Genomic DNA, 17,806 nt, shown 5'->3' on the forward strand with positions numbered 1-17,806 from the left:
GATATTGAAAGCAAGAGTTTCCGTGCGTGCTTTCGCACTTGAAGATTCTTGACGCTTGAATAATGTAGATCTACTTACGTAAGAAAAAACATTGATAAAATGTCTTCAATTTAAAATAATATCTAACAGCTAAACCCGATTATCAGTTAACACGCTAGTGCCAACACGCACGTTCAGAGATATGGTGTGTCTGGAAAGACCATACAGACCAGTATCTTTCCTGCACCGTCTCTGTGGGACGCCTTCTAAAGAGCAAGTCACGTACGGCGATCTCAGTGACCCAGCAATTCTATTTATCCTATGACATGTGCTGTTATTTGAAAATGTAGGAAAAAGCAAATAAGTCATTTCACTCATGATGTTTGTAATCAGGAATTTTATGGGTAAGAGAAATAGGACATAATTTAATAAATAAGATAAAATAACTGAACACGCACACACGCACACTGTTGTTAGTTAACAGTAGTGGTATCTGGGGGGCATAAATACGATGTTCTACATTTATCACATTTTGCTTGTTTCTACCCTCTAATTCTCTAAAAGGCACGCTCACGCCACCCTAACACAGGTTATTAGTATTTACGTAGTTCCCATATGCAATGGATGCTCGCATTGTCACTGTACCAGAAATGAACACGAATGGACTTGCTAACAAAGATTCAGCTGTGCCGGGTTGTACTTGTGTTTGGGATGTGCATTTGCAGGTGGTGCCCAGAAGGTCCGCTCGCGGGAGGACGTGCGGGGCGGTGTTGCAGCCATGACTTACTTTTTCATCTGGTAGTAGCCCTTCTTCACGGTCCCGAAGTTACCAGAGCCCAGTTCGTTGTCCTCCAGGGTCAGCAGCTTGCGGTCCAGGTAGACTTCCTTGGGCCTGATCTCCTCGGGGTCCGCATACGGGCTTTCATACACCTCGGTGTCCATGGGCAAGGCCTCTCTCTGGGCATCTGCAGGGCGGTCCGGAAGACACGAGCTTGGGGCCCGACCCCCGGTGAAACTCCCATCGTCTCCCGCCCCCGGCCTCCTGCCCCCCCCCCACCTCCCCTTTCCAGACCTTGGTCACCTCGTGCGGTTACGGCGCCAGTGAGCACAGTCTCTCCCAGTTTGTTGGGGGGGGGGCAGTGAAAAGCCCCTCTTCCCCGCCGGGCCCGACCCCATTCTCGCACGAATGTGCATAGAGAAAGGGTCTTTCGATGCCGGGGGCAAAGACGGAGGGAGGCCTTCCAACCGCATGTAAAAATTCTGACACGCCTTCTACTGAGGGGTGAGGTCTGTGTCATGCCCCCTCGGCCCCCAGTGGCTTTTGTAACTGTGTCAACGTCAACCAACAGAATGTATGGGAAGGGACGTCTGTATACACTCGGGCGAGGTTGTAAAGGACCAGGAACCATCTGCACTGTTGGCTGGAAACATGGCTCTCGAGCTTCAGACACCACGCGAGGCGTCGGGCCGTCCGGACGCTTTCCACGCTGTGAGCAAGCCCACGCCAGCCCCCGCCAGGAGACGGCCGCGGAGGCCCCTGGACGAAGCAGGGGCGAGATGCCGGCCGGCCCCCGTGCTCCAGCCTCGCCCCGGCCTCCCCCCTGCCCGGCGTGCCCAAACCCCTGACCCGCAGGAGACCCTTCGACAACCGCGGTCATTTTAAGCTGCTAAGTTTGGGGCTCGTTTCTGCAGCAATGCACGGACTGACCAAGCTCACCGATAAAAATGTAACCCAGAGTCACACGGAGAACCCGGAAAGGGTTCCCACTTGTGACGACCAGTCTGGCCGAGGGCTGCGGGCTTCACGGAGGGTGTGGTGCGCCCTCGTGAACTGGGCCCTCCTGTGGCCTCAGGGCCCCTGCACTTCCCTCAGTGCGGGGAGAATTCCAGCCACCCAGACATCCCTTCCGTCTGGAGCAGCCCCGCGTCACCGCCCCTTCTGCTGAAGCGTGTTGGCGGTAGACGGACACACACACCCTTCCAAGGACGCGGTCCTACAGCCGTGAACTGGCGGGGTTACCGGAAGAGCCCTTCTGGAGCAGCAGCATGGAAGAACGCTTTCCGTGAGGCCGTGTCCCCGACAGGGAGGCCTCGGAGACCTCTTCATGCCCCAGAACACCATTGGTCCCAGGCAGGTGACACCCGCCACCGGCCACCGGCCAGCAGCGTCACCCACGCTGAGCCACCGCTAAGTCGGGCCGGCGCGACTGCGGTGCGGTGAATGGCCGGCGACCCACGAGTGCGTTTCTCACCTCTGTCCGTGGGCCAGGGCCCGCGGTCCGGCTCGTACGGATTGAAGGTCACGGCGCTCTCTGGCCGGCTCCCTTGGGATGTGGAGGCCTGAAGCACACAGACGACAGCAGGTCACTTTCCTTCACGGGTGCTCTGTCGGACTGATCTGCACAGTTACTTGTAGTTTCAAAGAATCACATTTGAACTTACGCAGAGAAGACAAAGGAAAGAATCAGGAAGAGAGACAAAAAAACCACGTGGCTTATCTCATTCTTCGGGCAGCTGTTTGGACCCCGCGAAGGCTAAACAGAGCTCGCGCAGGGGGTCCCCGCTCACAGACCCTTTTCAATCCCGTTTCCGCCTATCAAAAGATCCCTTGGATTTGTCTTCCTGGCTCAACTCTTTCTTTTCACTTTTATGTCCTATTAAAGTTATTTAAGAAGAAACACTGAGGGGCGCCTGGGTGGCTCAGTCAGTTAAGCGTTCGACTTGAGCTCAGGTCACGATCTCACGGTTCGTGGGTTCGAGCCCCGTGTCGGACTCTGTGCTGACAGCTCAGGGCCTGGAGCTGCTTCGGATTCTGTGTCTCCCTCTCTCTCTGCCCCTCCCCCACTCAAAAATAAATAAACATTAAAAAAGAAGAAACTGTGAATATCTACTAGCTGCTTCCACGCCCTCCCTGACTCCAAAGCGTCTACACAGTCCTAGTTTCTGCCTGTATCTTACCCTCCACGGAGATCTAGCTACGTGTGGGGGAGATGCCAGAGGGGGGGCACCGGCCAGTGAGCTATCGGTCCCATGGAGACGTGGCTGCCGCTGGCCAGAGCCCAGTGCTGCTAATAATGACAATAATCACAGACCCCGTGCAGGGGGGGGGGAACCTGTTTTCCGAACCCAAAGGAAAAGAAATCTGCCCAGTACTCCGAGCAGGTAACGGAAAACGGTTTGCTGGCCGTTATTAACGGCAACGAGTCTCATTATTTATTTGATGTGCGTTAATTTGCATTATGAAATAAGAGGGTGTGGGGACGACCTACTCCTTACGTCCCTATAAACTTTCCCTCCTGAAAGTCTCCATCTTGAGTCTTCCTGGCCACCTCCACCCCCTCAACTGAAAACAAGGGTCAATTGGTCAATTTGGTTCGTGGAAAAAAAAAATCACAATTCAAACTCTGTTTTTGGTTTTGGTGTGACTTGAATAGGGGTTTACATACCCATGAACCTCATCGGCGCCCAAACACCGGCCACGAAGAAGTGAAATACTGCCAGACTTTGGAGAAATTTAAAGAAACGGAGACATCAAGCTTAATTTTACATTGCCACTTGTTTTGAGCCACACAATGCGTCCTCACCCGCCCTCCTGACATCACAGGACCCGGAACCACAAGTACGATAATAGAGTCACAAGGCACCACGGCCACGCCTCGGCCCCTTGTCTCCAAAACCTTGACCTCCTTGTTCAGGCCGACTACCGAGCGCCACGGGCCCACTGCTCGCAGTGGCAAAGGCCCAGGTGACCAGGCTACGGACGCCCGCTCTCACGTGTCAACCGGTGGTCCTGGCTCCACGTTCTCCTCCGACTACCTGAGCGTTCCCGCCGCACTCACAGGAGAGGCACCACGTGTCGAGGGTGCAAACGGTGTAAGGCACAGTCGTGCATTCGCTACACCCGAGCTTCGTCTTGCCCACCACTGGTGCTCCATAAAAATGTGCCAAACACGCACCAACGAGTGAATGAATGAGTGAGTGAATGAGTGAGTGAATGAATGAATGAACGAAGATAATGCCTCAAAGCTAGGAGATGTGAAGAATGAGTCAGTGTGATTTAAAAACGATTTAGGGGCGGGGCGCCTGGGTGGCGCAGTCGGTTAAGCGTCCGACTTCAGCCAGGTCACGATCTCGCGGTCCGTGAGTTCGAGCCCCGCGTCAGGCTCTGGGCTGATGGCTCAGAGCCTGGAGCCTGCTTCCGATTCTGTGTCTCCCTCTCTCTCTGCCCCTTCCCCGTTCATGCTCTGTCTCTCTCTGTCCCAAAAATAAATAAAACGTTAAAAAAAAATTTTTTTTAAATAAAAAAAAATAAAAACGATTTAGGGGCACCTGGGTGGCTCCGTCGGTTGAGCGTCCGACTTCGGCTCAGGTCATGATCTCATGGTCTGTGAGTTCGAGCCCTGCATTGGGCTCTGTGCTAATGGCTCGGGGCCTGGAGCCTGCTTCAGATTCTGTGTCTCCCTCTCTCTCTGCCCCTCCCCTGCTTGTACTCTCTCTCTCTCTCTCTTAAAAATAAACATTAAAAAATTAAAAAAAAAAAAGCTTATTTTAGGTTTACATTTACTATCCTTTCAACGTCTCTGATCTTGGCTGCAGGTGGGAAACAGAGATCCAAAGACAAAACTTTGACACGAGGACCCGCCGTCCTGGGCAAGGGGAGGGCACCAGCACCCCTTCTCCTGACCTTGAGACCTGCCCTGTGACCCTTAGAGCAGTATCCTGGGGCTATAACTGCTTCACCCTGAGCGAATGTTCTTCAGAGCAGTGGACTTCACAAATTAAAGGCAGAAGGCAGTGACCCGACAAGTGAATCCCATAGGGAAGGCTTGGACAGCAGAGGTGGGGGTGTGTAAGTGACAGGGATGCCAGGGCACCAAGAGCAGGTGGGAACCACCAGTGACGGCCACAGTGACATCGGCAGGGTGGTGCTCACTCCCCGTCTGCCTCGGAGTGAGGAGCCGGGTTAGGGTCTCCCTCAGAAGGTCAGGCAGGCCCCCGTTTTCAGCCGAGGAGGCCGTGTGGACCACCACTCTGTTACGAGCCTTCACGGCCTCACCGAGCCCCACAGGACGCTTACTAACCACATCTGCTCCCTGGCTGCGCCCCCAGGTCCTCCTCATCCTCACTGGGGGGGGGGGGGAGGGCAGGGGACGACACTCTGGAGAATGTTCTTTGGAAGAAATGGGAGATTTTCTGTCGTGTCAGTTACCAGGGCGGCAGTGACACTGTGACGAAAGTAAAGACGTGAAACGAGTTTCCTGTCTCCGGAAGTGTTCGATGGATACGCCACTTAGTAGGACAACGCCCAACACCCTCTGGGATCGAGGGTTCACAGCTGAAAAGAATTCAAAGCTTTGTACAGAATGGGCTCTGAGGCAGGATGCTAAGTTATAAAAGTATTGATGAGTATTACAACTTAATGACATTTTAATTTAGTGAAAAACATACTGCGGGCCTATTATATCATTTATCATTATTCTTTCTGATTTGTGTCGGTGGTTTATTCCGCCCTAATCAACATCAGCGCCCTGTCTGCATAGAGAACAAGGTGTAAACGAAATGCTGGCAGGTGCGTTTTCCCCGTGTTTGCGGACGTTCCAAACAGAGCTCAGGCCCGCCGGCCACCACTAGATGGCGCCAGGTCCCTGCGTGTTCTGCGTCCCAAAGACCAACTTGCGCCTTTTCTTCCAGTTTTAACGCACGGAGGTGAAAACAGGTCACTCCACAACAATAAAAATAAGACCAGATTAGGTCTGAAATTCGAATCCCCTATCTCTCACTGGCCGGGCTTGACCGCAAGCGTAATATTCTCTGGGAGCCGATGTGAAGCTGGGGATTCAGAAGTGAACAGACGAGTAAAAAATACACTGTCCTCACCGCGCCGACAGGTAACCCAGCTTCCTGACCTGTGTGTCTGCAGCTGTGTCCTCACATCCATTTCTAGACCTTAATTTTTAGACTCCTTGACAGACATTTTGCAGTCAGGCACAGCAGTAATGAAGGTGGCCCCATATGTGTCACCGTTGCAGGGACTAAGAAGGGGCTGTGGGCCTCAGAGCCATTGCGGATGGGGCTCCGGTCTCTGGTGGCGTGACCGTGGTCCCAGTGGGGAGCAGGGACCCGCGGTCGAAGGCACACTTCCTCGGCCAGGGCACGGAACGATACCGAGTCTGCTTCAAATTCACGCCAACCGACACCTGAACCTCACGATTGATCCTCTCTCACCTTCGGAGCAGAGGTCCACAACGTGGCCCTTGACAGTGACGTGGAAACACGTTTTCTCAAGGGTCTGGGGCACCGCTTCGGCGTTACCGTGTAAGTGGGTATGACTCCACAACCCCTCTTTCCTTTCCTTCCCTCTTGCAACTCAGCCCCGGAGAACTGTGTATTTAAATATGAGCCTTAAAAATACCCCAGTCACCAGTGCAGAGGTTGGCACGAAACACGGGTTTCAATGTGAAATTCTGGAACACGTTTCCACCGAGGTAAACGTCCCTGCTGTGTGGCGCTTTGAGGGCACGCGCCTTGGTGACACGAGGCTGGGGTGCTGTCTTTTAAAATGCTGCTGTTCCGGGGCGCCTGGGTGGCGCAGTCGGTTAAGCGTCCGACTTCAGCCAGGTCACGATCTCACGGTCCGGGAGTTCGAGCCCCGCGTCGGGCTCTGGGCTGATGGCTCGGAGCCTGGAGCCTGTTTCCGATTCTGTGTCTCCCTCTCTCTCTCTGCCCCTCCCCTGTTCATGCTCTGTCTCTCTCTGTCCCAAAAATAAATAAAAAACGTTGAAAAAAAAATTTTAAATGCTGCTGTTCAGACTGCTGGTTCTCCGTTTGTGTGCTTAGCGAAGCACGAGGAACATTCTGGCATCTGGTAGTGGGAGGGGCTTCGTTCATTTAAGGATTTCCAGTCTTCAAAGCAAGTGTGTGGAGGGGTGGGGAGAGGGTGAATCATACTTGCATTCGTAATTTGACTTTGTTTCCGTGTTTAGGTGTGAAGATGTTCCTAACCTCTAAGGAAAATTTTAAAATATCCCTGCTCCTAAGTTTTTATTAGGACATCTCTAATATCTGATTAACAAGCTTTTTCAAGTCAAAACACACTTTTCATTAACCACCCACATGCTAGAATTAATTCAAGTTCTGACATGTACTTTTTGTGCCTGAATCATTAAAAACAACTATGTATGTTGGTCAAATTAACAAACTCGAGAGCGTCATTTGCACCTTAGCTAACCAGACGGGGTATCTGACATAATTCCCCTAAATGCTTCCTCCTGACTGCCTCACGAATAGAAAATTCCTCTTCTATTTACAAAAACATAAATACCAGCTCTCCTAACATATTTCTGAATAGCGATTAAAATACATTTAATCCATAACTTAAATCACACAATGCTTCTTTACTGATATCTTTGGCATCTAGGGAAAATCAATGCATATTTCAAAAATGTTATAAATTTAAATAGGCAATAGCCTTTTTTTTTTTTTTGCCAGAGACGTATCTTCATAGTATTAATCAGATTAGTTTCTTTTTTAAAAATGCTTATTTATTTTCGAGAAAGAGAGGGTGGGCAAGGGAGGGTCAGAGAGAGGGAGACACAGAATCTGAAGAGGCTCCAGGCTCTGAATTGTCAGCACAGAGCCCGACTTGGGCTCGAACTCACAAACTGTGAGATCATGACCTGAGCCGAAGTCAGACGCTCAACCATCTGAGCCACCCGGGCGCCCCAGATTAATTAGCTCCTAATCCTAATTCTAATTAGAAATTCTAATTTCCCTTTTTAAAACTATTATTAAATAAATTCAAAAGGTAAAGATTTTAAAAGGCACGGCAGGGTTTACAACGAAACAGGACTCTCCTTGACAGCCCTGTCTCGTACTCCCACAGCAACTGCTTTTACCGGTGTCGTTATTACTGTATTTCTTCCAGAACATTCTATATTCTATCAGCACATATTCGTCACTTGCAACTAACGCTGTATTTTGGAAACAATTGTAGATCTCAGCTGTCTCCCACAGTGTGAGTTTTATTGTAACTGGTTTCTTTCCCAGTGATAGACTTTTAAATGGTTTCCAGACTTTGTCAGTTATACGGTGCTGGAGTGAACACCTTCACATGTACGTGGTTGTGCATGCATGTAACAATATTACACACCTAGAGATAACATTGCAGGCAAGAAGTCATGTGTGCTTTTATTTCTGGTGGATGTTATGAAACGACCTTTTTTTCGAGGCTGTATCGCTTCCAGCAAAGTGTAGAAGACCTTATTAGCCTCCTCCCACACCATGCCATCAAGCTTTTTACTTGGGCCCATTTCACAGATGGACATAACGGGGCACCAGAGGTTCAACTTGCGTATCTCTCGTTATGAAATGGAGCGGCTTCCCCTATGTTTACATTTTCCTATGTTTTCCCTATAAGAGAAATACAAATACATTTGCTTTACTAACAACTGCCTGCTGACATCCTCTGCCGTTAGCCTGTTAGTTAAAACTCTTACTTACAGAATTTCTATGTATTAAAGATCTTAGCCTTACACGTGTGTCATTACCAATACTTACTCCCAGTTTTTTATTTCCTTTGATGATATTATGTTCCTTATCCATGCGTGTGTTTATTTTTAGGTAGCCTTACAGATATTTTAGGTAGTCTTAGTGATATATATTGATAGTTTAAGAAGAGGAGACATGTTTGGGGTGCCTGGGTGGCTCCAACTTTTGGTTAAGTGTCCAACTCTTGGTTTCAGTTCAGGTCATAGTCTCCGATTTCGTGAGTTCGAGTCCTGAGTCGGGTTCTGCACTGACCGTCGGGCTCTGCACCAGATACCAGAAACTGCTTGGCATCCTCTCTCTCTCTGTCTCTTCCCTCCTGCTCTCTCTCTCTCTCTCTCTCAAAATAAATTAATAAAAACTTAAAAAAAAAAAAGAGGGGACACATTCCTTTAGTGTAAAGATCTATTTCGTCTTTTCTAGATCTCTCCTTATTCACCGTGAGTGACTAAGCCGGCTTCAGCCTGCTTGGGACAGGGATGGGGTGGGGGTGAGTTGTCTCCTCCCAGGGCTGGGCTGCTGTTTCCTGGGGTGATGGCTTATTGATGTGTCAGTGTGGCTACTCTGAGCTGTAATCTTCATTATTGAATCAAATTATCATCTTGATACTGCTATGGAGGGATTCTGCAGATGTAACTGAAATCCCTATGGGGCGCCTGGGTGGCTCAGTCATTTAAGCCTCTGACTTCAGCTCAGGTCACGATCTCACAGTCTGTGAGTTCGAGCCCCGCGTCGGGCTCTGTGCTGACAGCTCAGAGCCCGGAGCCTGCTTCCCATTCTGTGTCTCCCTCTCTCTCTGCCCCTCCCCTGCTCATGCTCTGTCTCTCTCTGTCTCAAAAATAAATAAACATTAAAAAAATTAAAAAAAAAAAAGAAATCCCTAATTCATTAATTTAAGATTATCATGGGTGGGCCTGGGTTAATCAGCTGAGAGTCCTTTGGGGAGAGTTGAGGCTTTGCCAAGAGAGAAAAAAAGAAAGGTGGAGGGCGGACTGACCCCCGGCTGCGGACGACAACTTTAAGCATCTCCGAAGAGGTCCGTCCTGCTCCTGAAGTTCCCTTCCTGACGGACGGTCTGCCCTACAGACACGGGACCCACATATACAGCCCCCATAATAGCATAAGGCGAGTCCTTGTGACAAACCTATACTCATATGTGAGTGCACGCGTGTAGAGATGTGTGTGTATGTAAATATGTATGTACGCGTGTGTGTGTCTGTTTTGTACACAAATCTCCAGCTGGTCACGCTCCCTTGGCTGAACCCCGCGTGGTGCACTTAGGAACCACGTAACAAAGATACGCATGGAACGCTGTCTACAGTGAAACCGCCCATCCCCGGGGCTGCACGGGGGTTGGGGGGCTGTGTGTTGGCACATAGGGTTGGGCCACCATACAGGGGATCATGAATAAAGAAATCGTGGCAACCGGCCGTGTGGCCCACGTCTACAGGGGATCCCCCATGGCAGACAGGCAGGCCCTGTGCGTGGAGGGGCCACGGAAGCCAGCGAGCAAGGGGTCTGGGCACCATGCATGCCACGCATCCTGCCCCGAGCTCTTTTACACAGCTCTGTCGGGGGGCGGCGTCCAATTACAAACTCCTGAATCTTGTGTTCGACCATCAAACCCCGGTAGCAAGTTCGCAAAGTTGAACTACATTGTAATTACAGCCTTGAAAAGCTGACAGCTTGTGATTATGAACACGCACCTCGAAGCAGAATCCGCTTTGCGTCACCTCGGTTGATGGGTGCCATCTGGCCCCTTCAGCAGGAAACACTGCTGGACCCCGGGCCTGTGAGCCCCCAGGCGGAGCCCTCTCCCAAGGGAAGGGGCGAATGCCGAGGCCACGCGGGCCAGCAGGCGGCAGTGGGAGAGCTGTGCTGGGGAGCATGGGGGACGCTGACCTCTTCAGGGCCACAGCCTCAATCACATGCCGGTCCTGGGACCTTCTAGCAAACGCCAAGCGGTGTGGCAAAGTGGGCACTGGACACAGAGAATGTGTCACCTTGACAACCTGGTCCCCGACTCCTAAAATGCCACCCTTAGCAAAGGCAGCCTCGAATGTAGCACCACCCCCCCCAACCCAAAGCACTGCCCCCTCCTAGCTGAGCCTTCCTGCGGGCTGACCCACGCTTCCTGGGCCCTTGACATTCAGACAGCCATTCCGTTTCATTCAGCTCATCAAACGTCACGCTCAACTCCCCTCTCTGGCCTGCCGTCAGCACGACTGAGAACGCCTTCAGTAGGACGGCTCGCTTGGAACATTCCTCCTAAATGAAATCTCAGGACTTTTATGCTTTTTCGTTTCTGTAGTTTCTAGCAAGTACTGTAGCCAACTTGTATGCTGTGTTGATGTCCAACTGTATGTCTGGGAAAATGCCAATTGATGTGAACGTGGAGAGAATTAGTAATGAAAGAATTTTCTACCACCAATGATAAAAGCACAAAAAACAATCCATACATAATATACGTCTGTGTATCTACACACACACACACACACACACACACACATATATATATATGGAGACGATTCCTTATAAATAAAAATCATTAAAATAATTCGGCTTCTTTCCTCCTAATCCAACCACACAGCCAAATAGAAAACCCCTTCCTATGTCAACCTTACTGCCCCATAAAGAAAACAGGTATTTCTAATCCTCAAGTGTCCACGTCTGTCTTCATGCATGTTCTACCTCCAGTTCCGTGCTGGAAGCCGACAGCCGTAACGCAGGTACTGTCGCACTTGGCGTCCACAAAATAAACCGTCTTAGGCGCTAAACCCTGGCATTCCTCCCGGCAGCGTGTGATTTGTGCGACCGGCTCCCATTCCTGCAACACAGGATTCTGGCAACAAAGTCACGCGGCTCGCTTTGAAACGATTTTCCGACACGAGGCTCCCACTTTCCCCGTCGACCCAAATTGACTTTCAAGCGCACATTCAGCAGAGAGGGCACGCTCGCGGCGTGGACTTGGTGGCAGTGACCAGGACCCACAAGGAAAGCACAGGAGGCCCGGGAGGGGGCTGCCGACCGGGGCTGCACACGGCAGACAGGAGAGCGGAGCAGCGGGACGGGGCGGGGGGGGGGGGGTGGTCAGGGCAGCACACGCGGAGGCCAGCGGTCACCGGAGCGGGGGGTGCCGCGTACGGGACAGTCCTACCACTCAGTCAAGGACCGCAAGCAGGGGACGCTTTAGCACCTTTCTGTGGCCAGGCTTTGGGAAGGAGTATGATTTGATTCTTGAGATAATTCCACCCGCTGACCATGTCTAGAAACCATAACGGCAAAGAGGAATAGTAAATGTTTCAGGAGACACACACGGGCTACCTTACATGACATACTATTTCGACTTGCTTTACAATGATCACCGCCAGCCCCCTCCACGTTCCGCTAGGAGACTCAGCACCAGCAACACTGGGTCACTGGGGAGGCTTCAGGAGAAGCCCAGCACGTGAGCAGAAGGATCGGGAAAAATATTTTGGTAACAGTTTCCATGGAGAGCTATAAGATCAGGGCTGTTACGTTAAATAGCTCCTGTATCATATAGACTACTGAATCACAAACTCGAGGCAAATCATTCTAAAGAATAAATCAGATGGTGCCCAATTCTGTTACATCTTTGGGGTGTTGGTTCTAAGGTGTTTGTGGAAATTCCAGATTAGGACACGTGGGGCATGTATTTATTTTTTTTCCCTGTATGTGTCTCACCAGTTAATAACAAGGTTTTCCAGAATAGCTAACGTCCTGAAGGTATTGGCTGATGCGTGGCTACATACAGGCTTGATGTTCTTTGATGAGCTCTCAGCCCTGAGCCCTCACCCATCTCAGAGGAAGAGAAATCTGTTTCATGGAACACACATGTTCCAGTAGACTCTCCAGGCCCAGGAGCCGCGTAAAGCGTAAAATAAAATGATCACTCCACAGAGGTGCTATATTTTAGACGCTGGGGCCAAAGTTCACTGGTACTTTAGCAAATTCCCAATCGCCCCCATCCAGTGGTGGCTACTGGCCCCAGAGAGCCTCGCTGCTTCAACACAGACACAGCCTCTGAGCCGTCAACGGGCCTTACCCGGGGCAGAACGTTTATTCTCTGTGGATTTTGTTTTTTAAGGGTTAACAGGCCAATCGGGAGACGTGGAGCACACAACTCAGGATGGGGGAATTTTATACTTTAAAGGACACCGAAGGTGCACACCGAGGTCCCCCAAAAGGAGCAGGACCGAGTCCTGTCTTGAGTATAAACCTGTGTGTCAGCTTGGAACAGTCGGGAGGTAGGAGACTGGCAGGATTCTCTCTTTAGGGGCGTGTGCTGGGCAAGCCCACGTGGAGACATGGGGACAGGTGACATTCTCACCTCCTACTGACATGGAGGGAAAGGCCAGTACCTGCCTTCTCTAGGGGCTTCTCCTCGTCTGATGCAGCTGAGCATCCCAGCCCCTCCCCAAACCTCCTCCGCTAAGCTACTGCCAGACCAGCTCTCCCGAAAGGTCGAGTCTTCTGAGAACGATGATTTAACCAAGAGAGCTGGCGGGGGGGGGGGGGGGCGGGCTCAGTGAGACATCTCGCACCCCAGACTCACTACAGCGACCAAGCACACGATCTCATGGATCGTGCACACGGCTCCACACAGATGGCTCGGGGCTGGGCCAGAGCTGGAGGCTAGCACTCCCGAATCCACTAGGGGGCGTACTTCTGATTTAACACTGGGTGTCCCAGCCTAACCTACAAATAGCCTCCACCGGCCTGGAACTAAAAGTAGGCTGATTCTAGCTGACACCCCCCGGTCGCAGTTTACCAAGGTGACAAAAGCAACAGTCACCTCTACCCTTGAGTGCTAAACCTTGCACTAACATATGGCCTCTGCACCCAAGGGGCAGTTCTGGTAACACTTACTGCAGGATGTGGACCTGGGAGGGGCGCCCGGGCTCCGAAGTTGATATTTCCTGGGTGGAAAGAGCACGGTCGGTTAGGGCTAAGTCCCGGGAAACCCGCAACACGCCTCCCTGCCCCCCACAGATCACTCAGCCTGACTGTCCAACTGTCCTGCCTGGGGCGCCATTTTTTTTCGATGTCTTCTCTTCACTCGCCTTTCTTACCCACGCAGTTGGAATCAGTCCGTTTTCTAAGGTTAAAGTTATTGGCTACATTTTGATTAATGGGACTGATCCGACATTTTTTATTGATCTGTAAAAGTCAGTCCTCATCCCACCTGAACCTGGGACAGGCCAAAAGGAACACGAGGCTGACTGTTGTCAATATCTGAGACACGGAGGTTCCAACATCAGGGACTCACCTGTCTGCCCGCCAATTTTCTGACACGGAACTGTAAGAACTCTTAACAGCCCATCTGCTTTATAAGAATAATGCTCCACTAGCTGAAAAAGAAGAAAGTAAGAGCCATGCATAACGGAGGCAGGAAATGGAGAAATCCCACCTGGGGCAGCCGACTCCCCTTTCAGACCTTAAATGTGGCTCGAGGACAATAAAACGTGCTTCCTTGGGAGCTCATCCTGCTCCCTTCCCATGGCCCCTCCCCCCGGCCTCAGATTCTGGACTGAAGTCCACGTGCCACCTCCCATCTGGACTTGACCTCACTCTCCCCACACCCTTGCATCCACCCATCCACCCACCCATTCATCCATCCACTCATCCATCCATCCATCCATCCACCCACCCACCCATCCAGCCAGCCAGCCACTCATCCATCCACCCACCCATCCATCCATCCACTCATCCATCCATCCATCCATCCATCTACCCACCCACGCAGCCAGCCAGCCACTCATCCATCCCTCCATCCATCCATCCACCCATCCAGCCATTCATCCATCCATCCACCCACCCACCCATCCACCCATCCACCCACCCATCCAGCCAGCCAGCCACTCATCCATCCATCCATCCATCCATCCATCCATCCATCCATCCACCCATCCAGCCACTCATCCATCCACCCATCCACCCACCCACCCAGCCAGCCAGCCACTCATCCAACCATCCATCCATCCATCCATCCATCCACCCACCCACCCATCCATCCACTCATCCACCCACCCACCCATCCATCCACCCACCCACTCATCCTCCCACCCATCCATCCACTCACCCACCCACCCATCTACCCACCCATCCATCCATTCATTCACCCATCCATCCAACCATCCATTCCATCAGCCCTCCTTCCCTTCCTTTTTCAATAGCAAGCTCCATTTATTTATTTCTCCTACATCCGTATGATGTTATAAAAACAAATTCAGCATGCTAACATTTCTTCCTTTATTCAGTCATTCATGCTAAGCCCCAAGGCAGGACCAAAGGCAAACTAAGATGAATGAGGCATATTTCCTTTTCCTGAATTGCTTCCTCTCTTGATGGAGAGACAGGTGAAGGAATCACAATATACTATTAGTCATCGGTTAATGCTGTACAAGGGCTGTGGGCAAAGGCTTTGGAGGTACCAAGTCATTCAGCCCAAAAGTTTCAGGGAGAAGATGTCAGAGCTGGGTCATCAGGACAGGGTCTTCTAGAGAATGACCTTATGTTGACAGAATGTGGCCATCCTTGGCTAACAGCTCCCAGAAAACCATGACTCATGATGTCCAATTGGCCCATTAAAAAATTAATTAATGACAAGTAGATTTATTTGTATCTCATCAAAATTACACAATAAGAAGACAGCCTTGGTATTGCATATTTTCTTCTCTCAAACAGACATCTCTTCAGACAACCTAGAATCTTCATATCTGGTATCTGTTCCTTCTCTGTTTATTGGTACCTTTTCCAGTTAAGGACCCTGCTCTTGAATCTCCTCTCGAAACTTACTTGCTTGGGTGAATGTTTGTATCTGTAATTTTTTTTAAGTAGGCTCCATGCCCAAGGTGGGGCCTGAACTCACGACTACAAGATCAAGAGTGGTATGCTCTACCGAAGGAGCCAGTCAGGCGCCCCTGAACGAATATATTTTACCCTTCCAGGAAGCACTCTCTTTTTACGTCGTCTTTTATTGTGGTAAGATCTACCTCTAAGCAGGCGTTTCAACGAGACCAGCCCTAACACGCTTCTGAAATAGACACAGAGGCTCTGTCCGCTCCATTGAATGTAACAGCGTGTCCTTGGCTGACAGTATCGAGGTCCCTCCAGCAGTGAGGTGCCTGTCCATCTTTCCAGTGTCATTCAAATATCTTGTGTTTTCTGACACTGTACCGACAAGGGTGCCTGGACGGTGGGCTTGCACATGAGCGTTTCCCTCCCGGGCAGGGGTCAGCAAAGTTCCTCTACAAGAGGCTGGACAGAGATAGTTTAGGCTTTTTTCAGGCCACTTTCCCTGTCATACACTCCTTTCTTAAAAAAAAAAACACAAAAGCACTTTGAAGTATAAAAACCACTTCTTCCATAACTATACAAAAACAGGCCAAGGGCCAGATTAGGTCCTGGTTTGTTGACTCCGTCCCCAAAGTAAGCCAGTCCAGCCAAGTGTAGCAATTCCCAACTCCCAGGGAAACAGCTCGGGGCTCCTGGGGGGGGGGGGTTCATGAACAGCGGCCCCTCACGTGGCTCTCAAGAAAAAAAAACACTGAAATCACACCTGTCAAAATGGAAGGCTGGGATGAGCCAGTGTGCTGACCTTGGCACTGTGCGTGAACTCACACAAAGGAAATGGTCATCCCGGAGAAGTCCAACGGCTCTGTGGCCGTGTCCTGGTCATGACACCGGGGCCCCCGAGCAGTCGTGCTGGAGGACAGACCCGGGGCCCTTATGTGCACACCATCCACAATTCTTGTAGGAGGTGAGAAACGCTGGTGGGAATTAATACACCAGCAACGTCCCCTACTCATCTCTGAGCTGCATTGGGCACTCGTATCTGGTAGGCTGAACGCTCTCTCAAACTGGTGCTGGTGAGTTAAAGCAGAGCCCGTGGTCACTAGCGAGCCACACGGCAGACGATGCGGGTGTTACGACCGATGTGAATAAATACCCCAACGCCCGGCATTCAGAAAAGAGGTATTTCTTTTCCAGCCACAGCATTAGGAACCAGAATACATGAGGTGGTGGTTACTGTGCTTTCAAGGAATGAGAATCCTTTCTGCCGGTTTTCAAACAGATGGATTTTGAGTGGAGCCCTTTCCTGCTATCGGCACCGGTGAGGTTTGGGGTGTGGGCACGTGGACACAACCCTCATTGCGTTCCTCACCCACGAAAGCTCCGTGTGGTGGCCACTCGGGCCAGCAGAGTCCCTCGGGTTTCTCTGCTGCTGGACCCAGGAGATTACAGGGTGCCTGGATGAAGTGATGTGTGCAGCACGGCCACGGCCATGGCCAGGGCCGATTCCCTGCTCCTTGGTCCCTGTGTGTCTCCCGAATTATGAGCCATATTGGGGTTTACTAGAGGTTGGGTGAAAAAGAATCCCTCTTCAGACCAGAGCTGAAAAATCCTGAATCACCCAGGGAGCGCTGCCCTTTCTGAGTCTCCTTCGTTTCCAGAGCTTCCTTCTGCAGCAAGCAAGCACCCGATGCTTTATATAGAGTGAGAAGTGCTCCCAGTCCCCGAGGCATGGCCTCCTGTTCACCTCTGAGCACAGCTCTCCGGGGTGGCCGGCGGGGGCGGGGGGGGGGGGGGGCCCTCCATGGTGCCCAGAACTTCTGGATTCTGGAGCCTCGTGCACCTGACATCCCCACCTCTGGCCCGGGCTTCCGGGCACCTGAGGGTTGAAAGGAGCCCCTACGGGGACCCAGGTGGGCTTTCTCCCTCGTGAGGACGGCCCGTACCTGCCAGAGCGTGTCGAACTTCTTCCCGTCGGGGATGGAGAGCTTCCCCGTTTTGTCCTTATCGATGCGGTAGTGCAGTACCTTCCCCTCGTGCAGCAGGCACAGGGCGTAAGACCCGTTGTCGTTCCTGTCCCGGATCCTGCAAGACAGGAGGCGGCGCGTCAAACCCACACCTGCCCCATGTGCCGCCTGCAGTGCCCGACCTGGGCTCCGGGGCTTGGCCCCCGCGCATAGAGAGGCCCGGCCGGACCCTTGGGTGGGCAGCAGGGGGAGCCTGGGTTCTGGGGGCGAGTCTCCGTCCACCTGGGGGAGCCGCCCAGGCAGGCCACCAGCACAGGGCACCCACGGCACAGGGAGAGTCTCTGCGCTGGCCTCTCTTCCCCGAGGTCTGCGTCTGGGGCACAGTCCCAGAAGCCGCAGCACCGCCGGCCGGCCCGGCCCCGGGTGCAGCGTGGACGTGCCTGGGAAGCATCTCACGTCGGAAACTTCCCGACCACAGATGGAGGGGGCGAGGACCCCCT

The 17,806-nt window shown here is 51.7% G+C and overlaps 1 protein-coding gene across 4 annotated transcripts in view; it reads right to left on the reverse strand.

Moving 5' to 3' along the window:
• The window catches only part of SYK (spleen associated tyrosine kinase), an 82,605-nt gene that overhangs the window by 17,007 nt on the left and 47,792 nt on the right, over positions 1 to 17,806 (reverse strand). For 2 of the 4 annotated variants that reach the window (XM_047828969.1, XM_047828970.1), the window contains 6 exons: positions 17,286 to 17,424; positions 13,814 to 13,895; positions 13,414 to 13,463; positions 11,720 to 11,788; positions 2,232 to 2,319; positions 767 to 944 (listed from right to left, as the gene is read on the reverse strand). In XM_047828969.1, coding sequence (XP_047684925.1) covers positions 767 to 944; positions 2,232 to 2,319; positions 11,720 to 11,788; positions 13,414 to 13,463; positions 13,814 to 13,895; positions 17,286 to 17,424 — 606 coding nt within the window. Of the gene's footprint in view, positions 1 to 766; positions 945 to 2,231; positions 2,320 to 10,229; positions 11,199 to 11,719; positions 11,789 to 13,413; positions 13,464 to 13,813; positions 13,896 to 17,285; positions 17,425 to 17,806 lie in introns of those variants that run through there. The other 2 variants (XM_047828971.1, XM_047828973.1) reach the window with 2 other exon arrangements.

The sequence above is a fragment of the Prionailurus viverrinus genome, chromosome D4 (genome assembly GCF_022837055.1).
Source record: "Prionailurus viverrinus isolate Anna chromosome D4, UM_Priviv_1.0, whole genome shotgun sequence".
NCBI classification, from domain to species: Eukaryota; Metazoa; Chordata; class Mammalia; order Carnivora; family Felidae; genus Prionailurus; species Prionailurus viverrinus.